This window comes from Thunnus maccoyii, chromosome 3 (assembly GCF_910596095.1).
Source record: "Thunnus maccoyii chromosome 3, fThuMac1.1, whole genome shotgun sequence".
NCBI lineage: Eukaryota > Metazoa > Chordata > Actinopteri > Scombriformes > Scombridae > Thunnus > Thunnus maccoyii.
In genome coordinates, this window is record NC_056535.1 from 3,240,832 (window position 1) to 3,257,826 (window position 16,995).

Below are 16,995 nucleotides of genomic sequence, written 5' to 3' on the forward strand. Positions count from 1 at the left end.
GGGATACGCTCCGGTCACCAGTGACCCTGTGTAAGAACACTGGAAGTAGGCATGAAACCTTCTCATGTGCAGTTTGAGCATTTCTCATTTTCCCTTTGAAATGACAGTTTACATGATCAGAAGAGGAGGAGGATTGTTGATGCACATTTAACACATTCATTTCTACATAAACGGCATATTTCACATTAGCTATTTTATACCATAGCATCAGTGTGTAAAATATCTTGTGCTGTGTGTGTTGCCTCCAAAACAGACTTGGCCTATATAATGATCACCTAACTGATCTAAATACTGTAGATATACAACATCAAGACACCACTGGACATCTTATATGCCATGAAAAAATAATAAATCATGCAGTAACATTTTAAAACGAGCTTACTAACATGAATCCTGAAATTAAATTGATGAGGACTTTTGTTTTGCAGATGGATTGGTTTATGTTTAATGTACATTTTATGTAAAGTCTTTTCAAAAATACAGAGGGGAGCTGAACTGCACAGGTCAAACTTATTAACTAGCTAAATGTATACGTCTTTGCATATATCGAGAAGATGATATTTGATAAATGTTTTTTCTTTGATAAAATGATAAAAGATAAATACCTGTATTGCAATTATGGCACTATGATGTACGTCAGATACTACTTTGTGCTTGCTTAGAAATGTAGCAGCTCTTACCTTGCTGTGATATAAACTAGCCTACCTCCATATTTTTCACACTGCATGCACACACATTTTCATTTGTTTCCTCTTTCCTGTCATAGTAAACTCTAAAGAGCTTTGCTTACGGCAGACATTTTGACTTGTCACAGCAGGAAAAGCACAGGTGTTTGTAATCAACCTTAATGATGACTTTGTCCATTTAAATGTTCCAGTGAGCCACGTCAGTGACCCAGTATACACGAACAATACACATACCCTGACCTGCCACATATAAATGAATTCCACTGTTATTAATTACATCTGTGTTTGACATGTCAAAATGTCTTCTTTGAGAGAGGAAAATTGCCACCACTGCTGTTATTTTCCCTTTTTATGTTGAAACTGTCCATCATATCGGCTTTCTGTTGCTGTTTCGTGTTATTATTTGAGGTACAGTGAGTGTATTTTTTCCTATAAGGTACCTCTGAAGTTTAATTTAATACAAAGTCTAATCAGGGTGTAGATTTCATTCATCATCTCTTTTGTTTTCCTCTCTGTCTCAGTGAAGTAACAAACAAACCACTTCTGAAAAATGCACTCCCCGCAGGTGCTTGATTTGTTTTCTTATGGGCAGCAAGCTACATGGTCTTCCAGTGTGCCGCTGTCACTGCTGGATCAAAAGATCGTGATGCAACAGTGAGCAAAGAGATCTGCCCCCCCCCCCCCCCCCCCCCCCCCTAAATCCAGCGGGAATGTAACCAGCCTTCCTTTGTCCCGTCCCTCAAGGCATGTCAGGGCTCTTCCACTATGAAGCCAGGGAGAATAGTTAACAACTAAATATAAAACAAAGGGCAGTGTTTTACAGATCAGTTGGGCTGCGGGTGCCACTGCTGGGTGTTTTGGCAGCTGTCAGCAGAGCAGCGGTGGCAGGGACTCTTTAAGTTTCTGTCCACGACAGCAACCTGCCGCTTCACCTCGCCCCAGTACTGCTACACTGTGGGAGGGAGGAGGCTCTCTGTGTCTGTACTGTATGTGTGTGTGTGAATAGATAGTAGACAGTTTGTGTGTTTGATCCTCTTTCCACCTGGCATTACCATACAGGTATGTGTCATATCTGCAGAGCATTAAGGCATGACTCACCCAGATTACAAATACAACTGACATTAAAAAGCATCTCTAGCATACACATTAAAAGAAGATTTCTCCTTTTTATCACTCTTACTGAGAAAGGACATTTCAGTTTGTCTTGTAATTTTGTATATCCTGATTTCTGTCACTGAAATCAGAAGAAATGCAACATTTAGTAAAAAGATCATACTGTAAAAGTGGAATTTTTCCCAGGAAGCTTAATGCTAGTACCAAGCTACCAGAGATCCATCGGCCCTGTGTAGGCAAACTGCTTGTACTATAGTGGTCCCTGGTCGGTCCTTTGTTGGCATGGAGCTCAGAATGTGGTCCAAATATTATGATATCTTTTTCTTAAGTTCATTGCTGGAGCAGCTGATAACAGCACAGAACAGAAAAGACAGAACCATCTGTCGAAACTGGACCAGATTACATTGAAAATTTAAATTTTTGATGATGATATTTTTAACTCATGAGTGGGATAAGGATCTCCTGGATAGATATCTTGGTAAAAAACCTATAACTCAGATTTGTCTATAGCCAATCAGGTAATGAGACATTTCTATTTACAGTGAAGTGTGAGGCTCATATGTCAGACTGTAATTTAATGAGGTGGAATATTTGTTGTTTGCAGTTTAGCTCTGCTGGACTAAATCAACATATTTGAAGTGATCATACGACTACACATACATGGTGCTGGTTAACAACTTCTGTCACTGTAATTGCAAGGAAAATGTCAATCTTGCTGACTCCTTCCATAGTGTGTATAAAAGGCTAAAGCAATCTGTGACAGAGCTCTCAAACACTTTACAGATTTCAAGGGAGCACTTGCAAAGTCTGTGACTGTATAGGGGGGGGGGGGGGGGGGGGGGGGCAATGGAACTGGGTCATGTAGTATACTGCAAATGTGATAATAAAGAACTGTATGATATTCAGATGTGTTGCCCCTTAAATCAGATAATGATCACGTTAATTTGACTCACGTGGCTGTCCTGTAATATACAACAATAACAGATCCCATCATGGACACACAATGATTGAAACACAAGGCCTGAAAAATTTATAATAACCTTTTTTTCATTTAAGACGTCAGTATGAAATTCACTTGTCTTCTGTGATGGTAGCTATTGACATCGTGACTTTGCCTCTTGTGACAATCTAAACTCATTACTCTTTAGGTTTCAGCAGCCGCTGACAAGCATTAAGACCTGTGTACCCTTACAGACCAAGATCCATCCAAAGAGATTAATACCTGATAGAGGATTCTCTTTACTCCTCCTGTGTGGAGTTTGACTGACCGAGGAGAGCAGTAACAAGACTGGAGAGAGGGGTGGGGGTTATAGGTATTTGTCAGATCGATAGCTCATCACTGTCACCTTCCAGAAAGTATGATGGGATTGTGTTGTAAGCTGAGGGATGAGTGTGTGATTGCACAGCGATCAACAGGGGATTCAGTTGTGTGAGAGGATGCTTCATGTGAAAGCACCCTGAGTTAGACAAAGTGTTTCTTCCCAAGTTACGGTCATATTAGTACCAAATTCCCACTTTGTGTTACTGACCCTCTGCAGTGTCACAGCAAGGGAACACTGTCTGGGGAAGCAAAGAGAGAATTTCATTCTAAAGACACTGTCACTTTGGTGTACTTACACACTACTGAAGCCTCATATTAGCTTCAGCTGAACTTTAAAATGCATTTTTACACAGTACGAGGACTGTGGATTTTGTCCATCATCATTTATATTGAACTCTTTGAGGCCAGTGTGGACAGCAAGAACAATTACATCAACCAATACTCCTTTCACTTGGACATGTCAGTATTGTTGTTTGGGGCCTGGTGACGCCAACACTGGTTTCCAATTTTTGCTGATTCTACCTTTATTGAATAAATGCATTGATCAAGAATGTTTTATAGATTTCTAGCTCTGCCTTTGCCTTCAATCATGCTCCAAACAATCAGGCTTAATGGGCTCAGCAAAGCCATCCATTCGTTATCTTGAGATAATGAGATGATTAGATTGATTGTAAAAATCACTGGATTTTTAAATTGAGCAACCTGGCAGCTCTCCCCTGCATTTGATGTTGTGTTGCACTCCCCATCAGGTGGAAAAATTGAGCAGAAATGAAGGTAAACTAACTGGGTCAGTTTTTCTCCAAGTAAGACAGTTGTATCAGACACTCTCATGATTAATCTACTAGTTTGAGCACTGCCTTAATCAGGTTAAGACAGATTTATGGTGTGTCCTGTTCAAATGTTTGATGGGTGAGAAGTTGTGTTGCTTCTTTTGCAGGTTTTTAACAGTAGTAGAATACCGTCTTACAGTATTTGCTTTTTCGTCTCACTAAATGTACAGATTGATCAGCATGGTGTTGACTTTCTCTTCACCTCTGTCTCTCTTGTCTGTGTCTTTCCTCCAGTTTGGTCGGACAGAAGTGATCGATAACACACTGAACCCCGACTTCGTGAGGAAATTTGTCCTTGATTTCTTCTTTGAAGAGAAGCAGAACCTTCGCTTTGATGTGTAAGTGGGAACATCTCCGCCTTTTCCCTCTACAGCACCACTGTTTCTTCCCTTTGTTATACCAGGGAATGACTTCAATCAAGCCTCTTCTTTTGGCCTGCTGACTCATACCCACAATATTGGAAGCCATAAAAGCATTTTGACTGGATGACTCTCATCATATTGTTAGACGTTAAATCAGCAAACTGTATGTTACAAATTTCTGCATCTCTTTTGGTTTCCATCGGAGAACTCTGAAACCACAAGTTATATAAAAAATAGAGAAAATAAAGTAAATGCTGGAAAACTGTATACAGTGCAGTGTAAGATGCCAGCCTTCAACTTTTTCACACTTCTTTGCCAATTTTTTCTACCATCTTTTATTTTCTAGTATGGACATTTCTGGTACCAAGTAGAATTCCTAAAACTTTGGTCTCTACCCTTTGTAGAAATGTCTACTTCAGGCAGTTAAATGTACTCTTTATTTTACTGTGCCAGAAGCCTGCACTTGCATGTTGCAATTTTGAGTAAGTGCATTCTGTTTCTATGGCCTTAGGGCAAAAGGTTTTACAGGATTGGTACCTGTGGCTGTCTCACCAATCAGCCGCTTCTGACTTCAACCAGCCTGCTCTCTTCTTTGAGTTGGCAGTTCAGGTTTTATTTTACGGCTAAAAGGGTTGATGTCAAAGTTTCCCAAAAAAATCAAATCAAATGATTCACCCTTTCAGTACAGTCAACATATCCACCATTGCTCTCCTTTTGTCTCTGCAGGTAATTTTTAGGTGCTCTATATTAATGACAATGACTATTCACAGGTCCCCTCTGTGTGTGACATCAGTGCTAACCCTCCACTTTCTTCCCACATACACTAATAAAGCCCCAGTAACAATGCTGGGCTGTGAGGCGATTTTGTCATAGTGGCCATAGTCAGAATTGCAAGTCATGAGATGCCCACATAGCCCAAAAACACTTTTCACATACAATTGTTGAGTGAAATGGCTGTAAAATGGTGAAGATTTTGTGTTGTTCCCTGGGTGTCACAAACACCCATGTAACTCTTTTTGTAACATCAGGATTTATTCCGTTTGGTCCACTAAAAATTAAGGGTCTAAATGAGGTAAATTCTACTGCATGGATCATACTGACAAATGTGTGAGTTTATGCAAGGCATCTGATACAGTGTAAACAGAACCAAGAGTGCCTGCATTCATTTTCAGCTACAGTAATGGTGTGGCTTTATGGATGGCAATGTTGGTTTATCTGTCTATCAGTCAGGTGGACTGTTGATCCCTGACATTCCTCTAGAGTCATCATCAGGTCAAAATTTCAATTTGTTCAATACTAACTGAAAAACTAATAATCCTATTAGCCTCAGCTGTACTTTGTGTTTAGTCCTCATTGCCAGCAAGTCATCTCAGCTGGTTTAACAGTCTTGGATAGAAAAGATAATTGCCTGGAAATCTGAATCATGGCTGAAATGTAAATAATAATTCTTGATCTCAGGTCAAATGCTTCACCGGCTCCTCCCCTTTAATTCTGATTTTAAAGTACATCAACTTGCATTGACAAAATGTAACCTTCTTGGTGTAGTTAGCATTCATTTATTATTAGATGATTTAGTTTTACTGTCACATCTTAGATGACCAGTTCATTAAAACACAGTATGTTTGTACTCCTTTTACGTTAGTGACAGTCCAATTTTCCTTCTGAATCTATTGTTGTGAGCTCATTATTCATTTGCAGGTTGTTTGTTTGGCTCAAGGCTTTAAAGTATATAAAGATGTTGTGGAGTATTTGTGAGCAAAATTAAAGAGAGATTTACTTTTACAGCCCGCAAATGAGCACACTGCATCTCTGCTGCCTGTTGATTCCCAAACCAATCCCAAAGGATTCAAAGAATAGAGAATAGCGTTGCTGTTGTATGTTGTTTGTTTACAGATCTGCATAGCCTTTATGTAGTTCCTGATCCATTTCAAACTTTGCCTTTAATGTGAGGTGGTCACAGAGCAGACTGCAGGTAGATAAAAGCAGACAAGAGGGGAAAACTTAGACTTTTACCACCTCCATTCTTTCCACAGAGGGGATCAATGTCTCTACAGGGAGTGAAGAGGAGAGACCCATCATGGGGTCAGGTAGAAGAAGCGCCCAAAGAGCCTATCACATCCCTTGTATTGATCAGAGCTACTCTTCACCCCTCTGTCCATCATGGTCAATAACAGTGAACATCAACAACACTAGGCTGCGGCATTGATTGAACCAATCCCAATTCTCAGTCATTAAGGAAAGAAGCTGCAGTCTAAACTGATAGGTGTATTAGAAATTTAAATATCAATTATAAAGCTACACATTTGACATTTATGTCCAGTGTAGACAGTGATGTGAGGTTAAATCAACAGTGTAGACAGTGATCTCCAATGTGTTCTCATCAGAAGGTAATTAAGCAACAGTGTAGACACAATCAGTTATATAAAAAACAAAGTTTTGATTTATGACTGTGACTTAAAAAGATGAACTGATTTGATACAATAATTTCTACTATGAGTAAAGATCAATTTCAACCCTTAGTGGACATATTAAATGAAATGATAGGTTTGGGTTTTTTCAGGTCTGTCTTAATACAATACTGATGTGCTCTTATGTATGTGGAAATAGGTCACTGTAACAATTTCCTACTCTCCACACTGACCTTGAAGCCCAACCCCCCACCCACCCATCCTCCTCATATTCTACAGAGGCCCCATGGAGAGCGTAATAACCAGCCGCATCTCTATTTGGTATGGAGGCTGCAATGCCTCAGATTGGAAGTCCCTGCAGAGAGAGGTGAGGACAGCAGAAAAGAGACTTCCAATCATACAAGACATATTTCAGAAACACTGCTTGAACATGGCCAACACCATTGTAAAAGACACCACCCACCCCCGCATGGACTGTTTACCTTTTTACCCCCTGAGAGACAGTACTGTAGTTGCAAAAGGCATTAAACAACCCTGTACACATATGCAGTAGTACTCCTTAATACCTGTATTACAATCATTGCGTTCAGCTAGAGCTGCTGGTCGGCCCTCAGCTCTATTGCTGCTAGATCTGTAAGCTGCCTTTGAGACGGCTAACCACCAAATCCTCCTCTTCACACTCACTGAGCTTGGCATCTCAGGATCTGCCCTCTGCTGGTTCATGTCCTACCTCTCAGGGATATCTTTTAGAGTATCTTGGAGGACAAACCACACAGCTTATCCACAGGAGTTCTTCAAGGGTCAGTACTCAGTCCCCTCCTCCTCTCAATATACACCATCTCACTTGGTGCAATCATTTGTTCCCATGGTTTCTCATACCATTGCCATCCTGACTATACCCAGCTCTTCCTATTGTTCCTGCTGAAAGACCACACAGTCTCAGCTTGTATCTCGTCATGCCTTGCCGATATCTCGGTATGGACGAAAGAATGCCATCTTCAACTTGATCTCTCTAAGACTGAGCTCCTTGTCATCCAAGCCAGTTCCTCTATATAACAACGGATCAGTATCCAGCTCGAATCAACCCAACTCATGCCCACAAAGTCTGCATGAAACTTGGGTGTCATGATTGATGACAAACTAACCTTTAAACTTCATGTGGCCTCATTTGCTTGGTCATGTCGATGTGCCCTGTACAACATCAGGGACATCAAACCCTACCTGTCTGAGCATGCAGCACAACTCCTGGTACAGGCTCTCGTAATACCATGCATTGACTACTGCAACTCCTTACTGGCAGGCCTCCCCGCATGTACGTTCAAACCTCTGCAGATGATGATGACAGTTGACTCTGGATCAACTTTCTTGCCATAGGCCGCTGCGGCCAAACCCCTTGCAGCCTAAACACAAAACCCCTATTCAAATGAATGGGAGGACTGGCATTTTTGCTGCACTGCCTGATTTGATCTGAGTATGGCCTATGTCACTAGCCAGACTCTTCTGTAGTTCCCCGGTGGTGGCACGAGTTACCAAAGTCCATTCGATCCACAGAGTCCTTCTCAATCTTTAAGAAAAGACTAAAGACCCATCTCTTTCATGAACACCTCCACACTTGATGGACTGAAACAAAAAAATCTGCTTCTATGCATTCTATGCACTCTATGCATTGCCTCCGTGCACTGCCTGTTGGCACCTACATCTTATTGGACTCAAACTTATCTTTATGGCACTTACTCGTGTTGTTCTCTCCTGACTAGATCCTTGCTTGTGTTGTATCAACTCTCAGATGTTCGTTGCTTTGGATAAAAGCATCTGCTGAATGAAATTGTAAAAATTGTAAATTTTAATACCTGTAAACACACATTGATGTGTAAAATCGGTGGAGTTCCACCTTAATATTTTCAGTACACAAAAATTAGGTCACAGCAGACAGTAGCATTACATGTTATTAACATTTTACTCAAACAAGTGCAGGTCCTTTAACCCTGAAACCCATTCACAATTTAACACACTTAACAATAAAAACATATTCTATGAAGTATAATATGCAGGAGCCATAGACTAATGGAATGCAAGTACATTAAGTAGCTTATGTACATTAAACTCAAAATACTGTCAGAATGACTTTATCGTTTAAATGAACCTTAGCTTTAAGAGATACTGTACAAGCCTAAATGACTCAAGTAAAGTTTAGCAGCAATGAAGACAAGAGGTGTTCATTTTCACTTCCTTAATGCATCTAAGGGGTGGAGCAGAAGCCCTCGCCCCCTTAAGGTCAATGGCCTGCTTTGCCGAGTGTTCCACCCGTCCTCTACAATATTTACTATTTCTCTCCACAATAAATTTGAAAAAAGACTGAAAGATCACCTATATTTTTTAGAAATGCATCACGCCAGGCAGCTCTCCAAAAATGTGCACTTAAATTTTAATAAACACAAAAATAATGACATAGTTTTAGTAGTATGCACAATTTGTTTAGTGCTATTCCTTGTTGATAGAACTTCAGCAAATCAGCACTGTTGGTATAATATTGCAGGGAGGAATGTTAGATAATGGTTGATAAATGAGTCATTATTAACATCCATAGTAATGAATGTGCATGTTTTTATGGCATCGCTGAGACATGCAATAATTCCATGGTAATCTAACATGTTCTCATTCAATATTATATTGAGAAATATAATTTTTATTGGTCACTTTTACATCTTCTTGCACTGATATTGATTGAGGCAGGCACAGCCTCACTTTCCTACACAACAACGGCGAGAAAATGGTCCTAGAAACAGGAATAAATGAGTGTTGAGTCTGTTTGCAGCATGGCCCAGATATGGATTGTACCGAGTCCCAAGAGAGTTCTGTGGTCTCCCTGATATGGGGTCATGAGAGGGGATTCCAATAAAAGGGAGCATCCCAGTAGAGGGAATCAATTATTAAAGTCCCACCTCTCCACACAGGTTATTTTTAGCCCACTGAATCACAGAGGATAGATATGGAGCAAAGTGATGTATTATTTCCATAGGGAATGGGAGATGAATGGACCAAGCTGATGACTCGTGACAACAACAGCAATACATCATTTGAGGTATTGTCACTTGAAATCCTCAGTGATTTTTTTTTTTCAAAAATATATAAGATATTATTTAAATGCCAAATTTAGCTGGTAGTTGTTGGTAGTACGTCTATTTTTTTGCGTTTCAAAGGCTATATTACATGCTTTGGTTTGACAGTAAAGGTTTGTAAAAAGGTTGCAGCACACACTAGATATTAAAGTGTTATTAAAGGATAATGCTGGTGTTTTTTCTTTATTTTCTTTATTGCCAACAAATCCCATGACAAGACCAAAAGCAATAACGTGCTGGTCCACCTCTCCATACTTTCCAACAGTGTCAGTGGTACTCAGCCACAAGTCCATTGGTTCCTACTGAAGATGTAGATCTATAATATTGGGTCATAAATTTATTGGACTACAATGTTATAGTTTTATAAATTTGTTTCACAAATGTATAGTTTCAATTTTAAAGACAGCTGGGCATTTTATTTTTAGCAGACATTATTCAAACATGATGGTATGCATCCAATTATTAAAGTTACCAGTGTATGTTAGCTGTCCACATCTCAGATTTTTTCAGTGATTCATATATGTCAGGTGTTGTGTCTATGGACTAGTTTTTTGTCACTTTAATCTTTATTGTCAAAAGATTTGCAGTGTTAAAAAATGACCATAAAAAAACAAAAAAACAAACAAACACAAAAACCACATTTTTTCCATCATCCATGCAATCCTGTTGGTGAATTTATTCGCAACAATGTTCCCATGTCACCATTTTGAGTCTTGTATAATGTCCATTTCTTTCTTTTTCCTACAGTTGTGCTTCTTGTAGTTTAAATATATGTTGTCAGTTTTTTTTCATGGAGAAGATATCCTCAACAATTTTTAGCCATTGATCCTTTGTCAGGGTGCTCCCTTTCCCCAATAACCAATGTTGTAATAGCCTTTTTACTTGCTATTAGCAGTATTTTAACCAAATATATGTTGTTTCCCATTACACTTCCTGAACTGAAATGGAAGTTCAGTCTAATTATCACACTAGGGGACTGAGTCAAAGTAAACAGCAGTGTGTGTGTTCATGGTAATGAAGGAAAATGTCACCCAGTGCAATGTGTGGCTCATTGATAGGTTTTTAATAATTTTTGGAAAACAATGGAGCTCTGCGGCACAGAGGAATAAGATATATCAGGCTTTGGATACACACAGAATACTTGTCACTAGATCAATTCGTTGTTGGATTGCTGATTAGTCTTTTTATGGGATTTGTTGACAGTAAGTATAGCCAGAATTTTTCTATAATCTGCATAATTTCAGACTTGTACTTTTGACTGAGCAACATACAGAATCAGAATATAATAGAAATATAGTTTTAACAAGAACTACAGTAGGTATTAAATGCAGCCAGAGCTGTGGTCAGTTCATTGATATATACAGAGTAAAACCTACTGAGTCTACAGTTGTTGTCCTAGTGCTATCATACAAAATGGTCTCAGGACAACAACCACCAGGCAAAATCAGGACGTGCTTCTTGAAATAGCTGTGAATAGGGACCAGGAGTACAGTAGATGATGGCTGTATTTAGATAGTTGTCTTCCAACAGATAAACTAGACACAATAAAATGTGAATGAAGCATTAAATAAGAAGGAAGCTGCCGCAGCAACTGCACTGGTAGTAGTGTGAGCTTCTCAAAGACTCAGCAGATCTGTATGTTGTAAAAGAACATAAACGTAGCCATGAGTGCTACTGTAAATTCCAGCTCACTGAGAGCACAGGGTTTGCAATCATTGGTTATTGTAGAAAAATGTATTTAAGGCTGTTCTACATTTTGCTCTGCACCCAAAAGGAATGAATCAGACCTTAACTTAATGTAGCGTGCTGTGGTGTGTAATTAGGTTTTTACATCTATACTCTACCGTTTCCAGGCCTGGAGTGTGAATAAGAGAGGCCTTGATGCAAACTGAATATGTAAATCACATCATGACCACATTCACTTTCAATACACTCCTTCTTAAATTCATTTATGCTTCTTTCTTGGCAGTCCTGAAACGCACAAATGTACAATGTTTACCAGAGCATACTGAAAAATGCATCAAATACAGCATGAATTGCTGAAGTGGAAAAATGTTCAAATGAAGTTATGTGACTTTTGCAGTGCTGTTCATTGTCTTGAAACATTTCAAATGGCATTAAAAGCTAATGACTCTCAGTAATGAAACAATTAAAATGTATCTTGCCAGTAGTGACCTTTCTTTTCAAGTTCTTGAGGCCATATCAAAGTAGGCGGCACATTTGAGCTATACACATAAACTGTTCTTAAATGCAGTAAGTTTCACTATGCCCATTATGCCCAGAATTACTCAGAGATGTGGGTTCAGTCTCAGAGCAGAGCTGTCTTTTGTATTTCCATCCTTTTATCACAACCATGTCAGTGCATTGTGAAATAATCACAGCATGTTATGAGGAGACTCATGATTTGTTAAAAACATATTTCATATAAGATTTGATCCCTGAGGGGATCAATAGCATTCCTGTCCTGCCTTGGCTATTGTTGAACCCATGGAATGCCTACACGGGTGATTTTAATTATTTTGGCTGATTAGACTTCTCTCCACAGGACTGTGTGGGTGTGTACAAATTACACTTTTATTATTCTTGTCAGCCAGAGAAAATCAACACAGTGATGAAAGGTTACATATTTAACACCCATCATGATCCACCACGCATGGTGGCACAATAGTATTACCTTTTTCTACACCAACCTTTGCAAGGATACTAAACAGTCTTGTCCCCAAATAAACTTTGACTTGCTGTGGTCTGTCATTGATGGGCTGTGCCTCCACACATTGCAGATCATGATGGCTATCAAAAATTTAACCCTTCATTACCGTGTTGATTTCACTGCTGACACTTACACAACAGTAATGTGATTCCACTGTACTAATTACCACCACGATGACTATATGAATCAGCTTAAATTACCTTGCTGCATCATTTTCACGGTGTAATGCACTTACTGCTGAGTTTTATGAGTATGAGTAAACGTCTTGGCGTAAAGCCATGAAGAGGAGGAAATCCAAATTTTTTAATAAACCAGGATCTCTGGAGTCTCTGCTACAACAGAAAAGGATGCTGAACTTTACAATCTCTCAAATGGATTCTGATGTGGTGCAGCTCAAATGGGTGCATCTCAATCCACAGCAGACCCATGTACCTTCACATTGTCTGATCTGAATCCTACCGTATGTGCGTCTCACAAAAAACACAAAGGAAATGAAGGTAGGTGGGGGGGATATGAAGAAATATGAAGGTGACTTCCACTGTATCAAAACAAATTGTTTTCATTGTTCACCTTCATTTCTGATGTGAAGCCCTCCAGCTCCCCTGCCGCATGCCATGTAAATGAAGGTCATTACATTTTTTAGCAACTCTATTGCTTCTCCGCACTCAAATCTCATTTGGCCATTGCTCACAGGCTTATCCTACTGCATGGTAATTTCATTTGGTGAAGGAGAGTTTTGCAAAGCAAGAGTGGGGGGTGAGAGAGATTTCTGTTAGAATGGAGGAGTGGAGAGATTGAAGACTAGTGGTGATACACAGAGGATAAAGATATAAGTGTGTGTGTAGGGGGGTATGGAGTGACTGTTTTAAATGGCAGAGAGCACTGCATTTGGCACTTTTGGGCAAGCTGCAGAACCACAGTCTGTGTTATATGTAGCTGGTAGCTCTCTTACATTTCCTCTCAATTCCATTATTTCCATTATCACCAGCTTTTAGTTGCCTCTTCAAAGCCCTATAACTCGACACTTGGCGTATGCTGAACTTAAAAAAAATGAATTCCAGAAAACAGTAGACAATGAAAATGATGTTAGTGGGTACTGTAGTTCATTTCCCAACATAACTCCATCATTTTATGCCCTCTCGATCAGTGTAACTAGAGAAAAAGGTGGTGTGCACAGATTTTTTTAAAAATTGAAATTCTGAAACCAGCATTGCCACCTTTTCCTGATACAGGGTGGGTTGGTCAGTTCATTACACAGTTGTCAGTCCTGTCACGCTACAACTTTCCTGACCGTGCAGAACCCTCACCTATCCATCACAGTGCTACAGGACCCTCCTTGGTCTCTTAAGAACTGCAGAGAGAGAAACACAGGGAAAACAGGAGAGAGGGATGAGGGGAAACATCGAGATAGAGGAGACAAAGAATAGCAAAAGAGGAAGTGTGGTTGAGAAAACCTGTCTCAGACAAAATACATTGATACACTACTAATTTTCTTTGCCAAATACATTTTGAGGGAAATGTAACTACCGTATTTTCTCTAATAGTGGCGATATTCAATTAAAAGCCGGGTCTCCAATAATGACCGGGGGTGTGGTCAACACGAACAAATAAAGGCCGACCCCAACAACAGGCTGGGAAGGGAAAAAACAAGGGTAGATTAAGGCCGTATTCAGACCAAATCGGGTGTTGCTGTGCACCACTGCAGGGTTGTGTGGTGGTGTGTGGGGTGTGGGTGTGTCTATTTGTGCTCTAGAAAGTAACCCCTGTGAAACAATTAGATTTTTTTTTTTATTGATCTGGTTCACTGCTTTCTTACCAGCTCGATCTCTTCATTCACTATCTAGCCCCCTCTCAGTCTTTTTCTCTCGTCTTTTTTAAAAATGAGTCGGGAAACCGACAGCAAAGCCTAACTTTACTTTTAACGTTATCAAATGAAACGAAATGTCCGCCACCCTCCTCTTGGTGCCTGTTATAATGTGACTGTGGTTTGTAGTAATGTACAAGTGCCACAAGATGGCAGTAGCTATAATTGAAGTACCATATAGGACCTGTGCAAGTGTCAGTGACAAAATTTTCCATAACACTGATGCCACAACACGAGAGTTTTGTAATTTGCGGAGGAAATTTAAGGAGCGAAAGCTGCAAGACATTTTGACACTGACCCGAAAAGAATCAGATACTGGAAAAAAACAGAAACGCGAGCTGCTGTTGACTGACAAGAGGAGAGCACGGCTAGCTGGAGGTGGGAGGAAGAAAGTTGGTCATATTTCTCCTCCGGTACTTGACCGGTTATACTTCACACAAGTTATATTGAAATGTTTGTGTAATGTCTCACAATAAAAGTCGGGAAATGAAGGCTTTTAATATTATTAATAGCATAATGCAGCAACAAAAAATTAACAGAGCAAACGGAAGCAGATCAGAAAACAGGGAGGCTTCATACTAAAATATGAGCAAATATACTTATCAAACAAGGGAATTAGTTATAAAGGCCTCTCTCTAATATAAGCCTGCTTCCAATAAAGGCCTGGTAAACCCTGCAGTTGACGTAAATAAAGGTCCTGGCCACTAGTAGAGAAAATACAGTATTGCCTTGATTGTGTTCATTGACCGCATTTTTATCAATCCAGGATGTTTTTATATGGCAGTGAAGTCATAGGGAGGAGGTTGGAGTGGATGGTTAGGTACGCAAAGCACAGTGACACTGGACATTGATGTGTTCATGTCATATTTAGACCGTTACAGCCTAGTGTGAAAAAAAACACATTCACATCAGCCTACTAGTTGTAATTATCCAGAGATACCCGGAATTTTGCTTGGCGCTGCCCCTTTAATTACTAGTAACACCTGTCAGGCTTTACCAAACAAAATTCTAGGTAATTTTAAAAATTTTGAAAGAGTGGGTCCTTGATTTCATTCAGAAATAAAAAGAAAAAGGGAGCATATCATATCTACCCAGCAACCATTAGTTTTGCTGGCTAGCTGTAGTTAGCTAGCTATTTAGCATTAGCTCTGTGAGTTGGTTGAAAACACTATCTCCAGCTGACTTGTTTTAAATCAATAATCATGTAAAGGGGCCCTAAACATGCACTTGATGGTTATATAATACCATGCTACAGCTACATATCCCTGTGAGATATTTTACTTGATAATAAACTTTGTAAATCAAGTTGAAGTTGTAAATGATGGAAGAGTTAGAACCAGGCAGAGGATCCCAGGACATAAACACACTGTCTTCCCAAGTATCGTTTTTACAGACTCTTGTTTCACTTTGAAATGCAAAAATTGATTGCGAGTAAGAAGAAGCATCAGTAACTGGGAAAGTTTTCTTCCAACTGTTGAAAGTGTTCTAGACGTTTAAGTCTTTTCTGCTGAAATGTTATTGTCTTAGCTTTGCTTTAACCCCGGCTAACGGGAGCAGATGGTCTACAGGGCTTCACTCTAAAATACTCACACAATACAACACAGAGAATTTGTCACTCATCTTCTCCAAGACTGCCTGTCCTCTTGGGAACCTTACACTACTGAGATGTATAGTACGTCTTAAGAGTAACGTTGAAGTATTAGTGTTGTTCCTGCTCTGAGTCAATGAGGAAAGCGTCTTCAAACTCCCTTTTACAACCTCTTTATGAAGCTCCATCTGCTTTAGGCAGCTTCACAACTTCTGCAGGAGTGAGGATGTCAGGCTATTATCAGGTTTAATATGTGGCTCCCTAACTGAAGCAGAGACGGAGATCAGAAAACAGGTGAAAAGATAGGTTTCATCCTCCCTCCTCTCTGTAGACTTTAGAAAGATGCTGACAGCAAACAAACGGGGCAGAGAGGGAGACGGAGAGATCCAGAGAGAGATGAGGAGCTGAAGAATACATCTTGTCTGTGTAATGTTATTCGACACGCGAGTGGATTTCCTTTGTCAAACATGAGCAGAATTCTTTTCAAAGAAGCCTCTCGTGACAGCTCTTAAGAGGAAGTCCTCGGGGAGACAGTAGCCTTAAGAAGGAGAAAGAAGCAACTTGTCTGCCAGAGAGGAAGTGACTTCAATCTGCACATTGATCCCAGAGTTCATTATATTGCAGTGCTGTTCCAGATCCATATATTTATTTTATATCACTCTTGAGTCATCCCGCCTGTGAACACTGTATCTAATTATTTAATTGGCATACATGATTTTTATCTTTTCATTCCCAGGAGATCTGCTTGTCAGAGTGCCGTATACAAGAGGAGTTAGGAGGGCTTAATTTTTTTCTTGAAGGCTGTACTCTCTGTTTTACCTCTCTGGATGTCTGTTGCATTATGCATATAAGCAATTGCAGTGTGTATTTAAAAGGAAAACACTTAAAGTCTGCATTTTGTGTTAAATTGCAGGTACAATGTGGATACCAGGAGCTCCAACCTTTCGAAACATGTAAGCAGTTTTTGACAAATCCTCTTATTATGTTCCACAAT

General features: G+C 39.7%; 1 protein-coding gene across 4 annotated transcripts in view; it reads left to right on the top strand.

The window, feature by feature from the left end:
* Window positions 1-16,995, top strand: part of LOC121893948 (copine-9-like) — a 165,554-nt gene that overhangs the window by 43,790 nt on the left and 104,769 nt on the right. For 3 of the 4 annotated variants that reach the window (XR_006095450.1, XR_006095451.1, XR_006095452.1), the window contains exon 1: window positions 16,929-16,954. Coding sequence is in view for 1 of the 4 variants with exons in the window: in XM_042406165.1 (XP_042262099.1) it covers window positions 4,185-4,288; window positions 16,915-16,954 (144 nt within the window). In the remaining 3 variants the exon portion in view is untranslated. Of the gene's footprint in view, window positions 1-4,184; window positions 4,289-16,914; window positions 16,955-16,995 lie in introns of those variants that run through there. The other variant, XM_042406165.1, reaches the window with a different exon arrangement.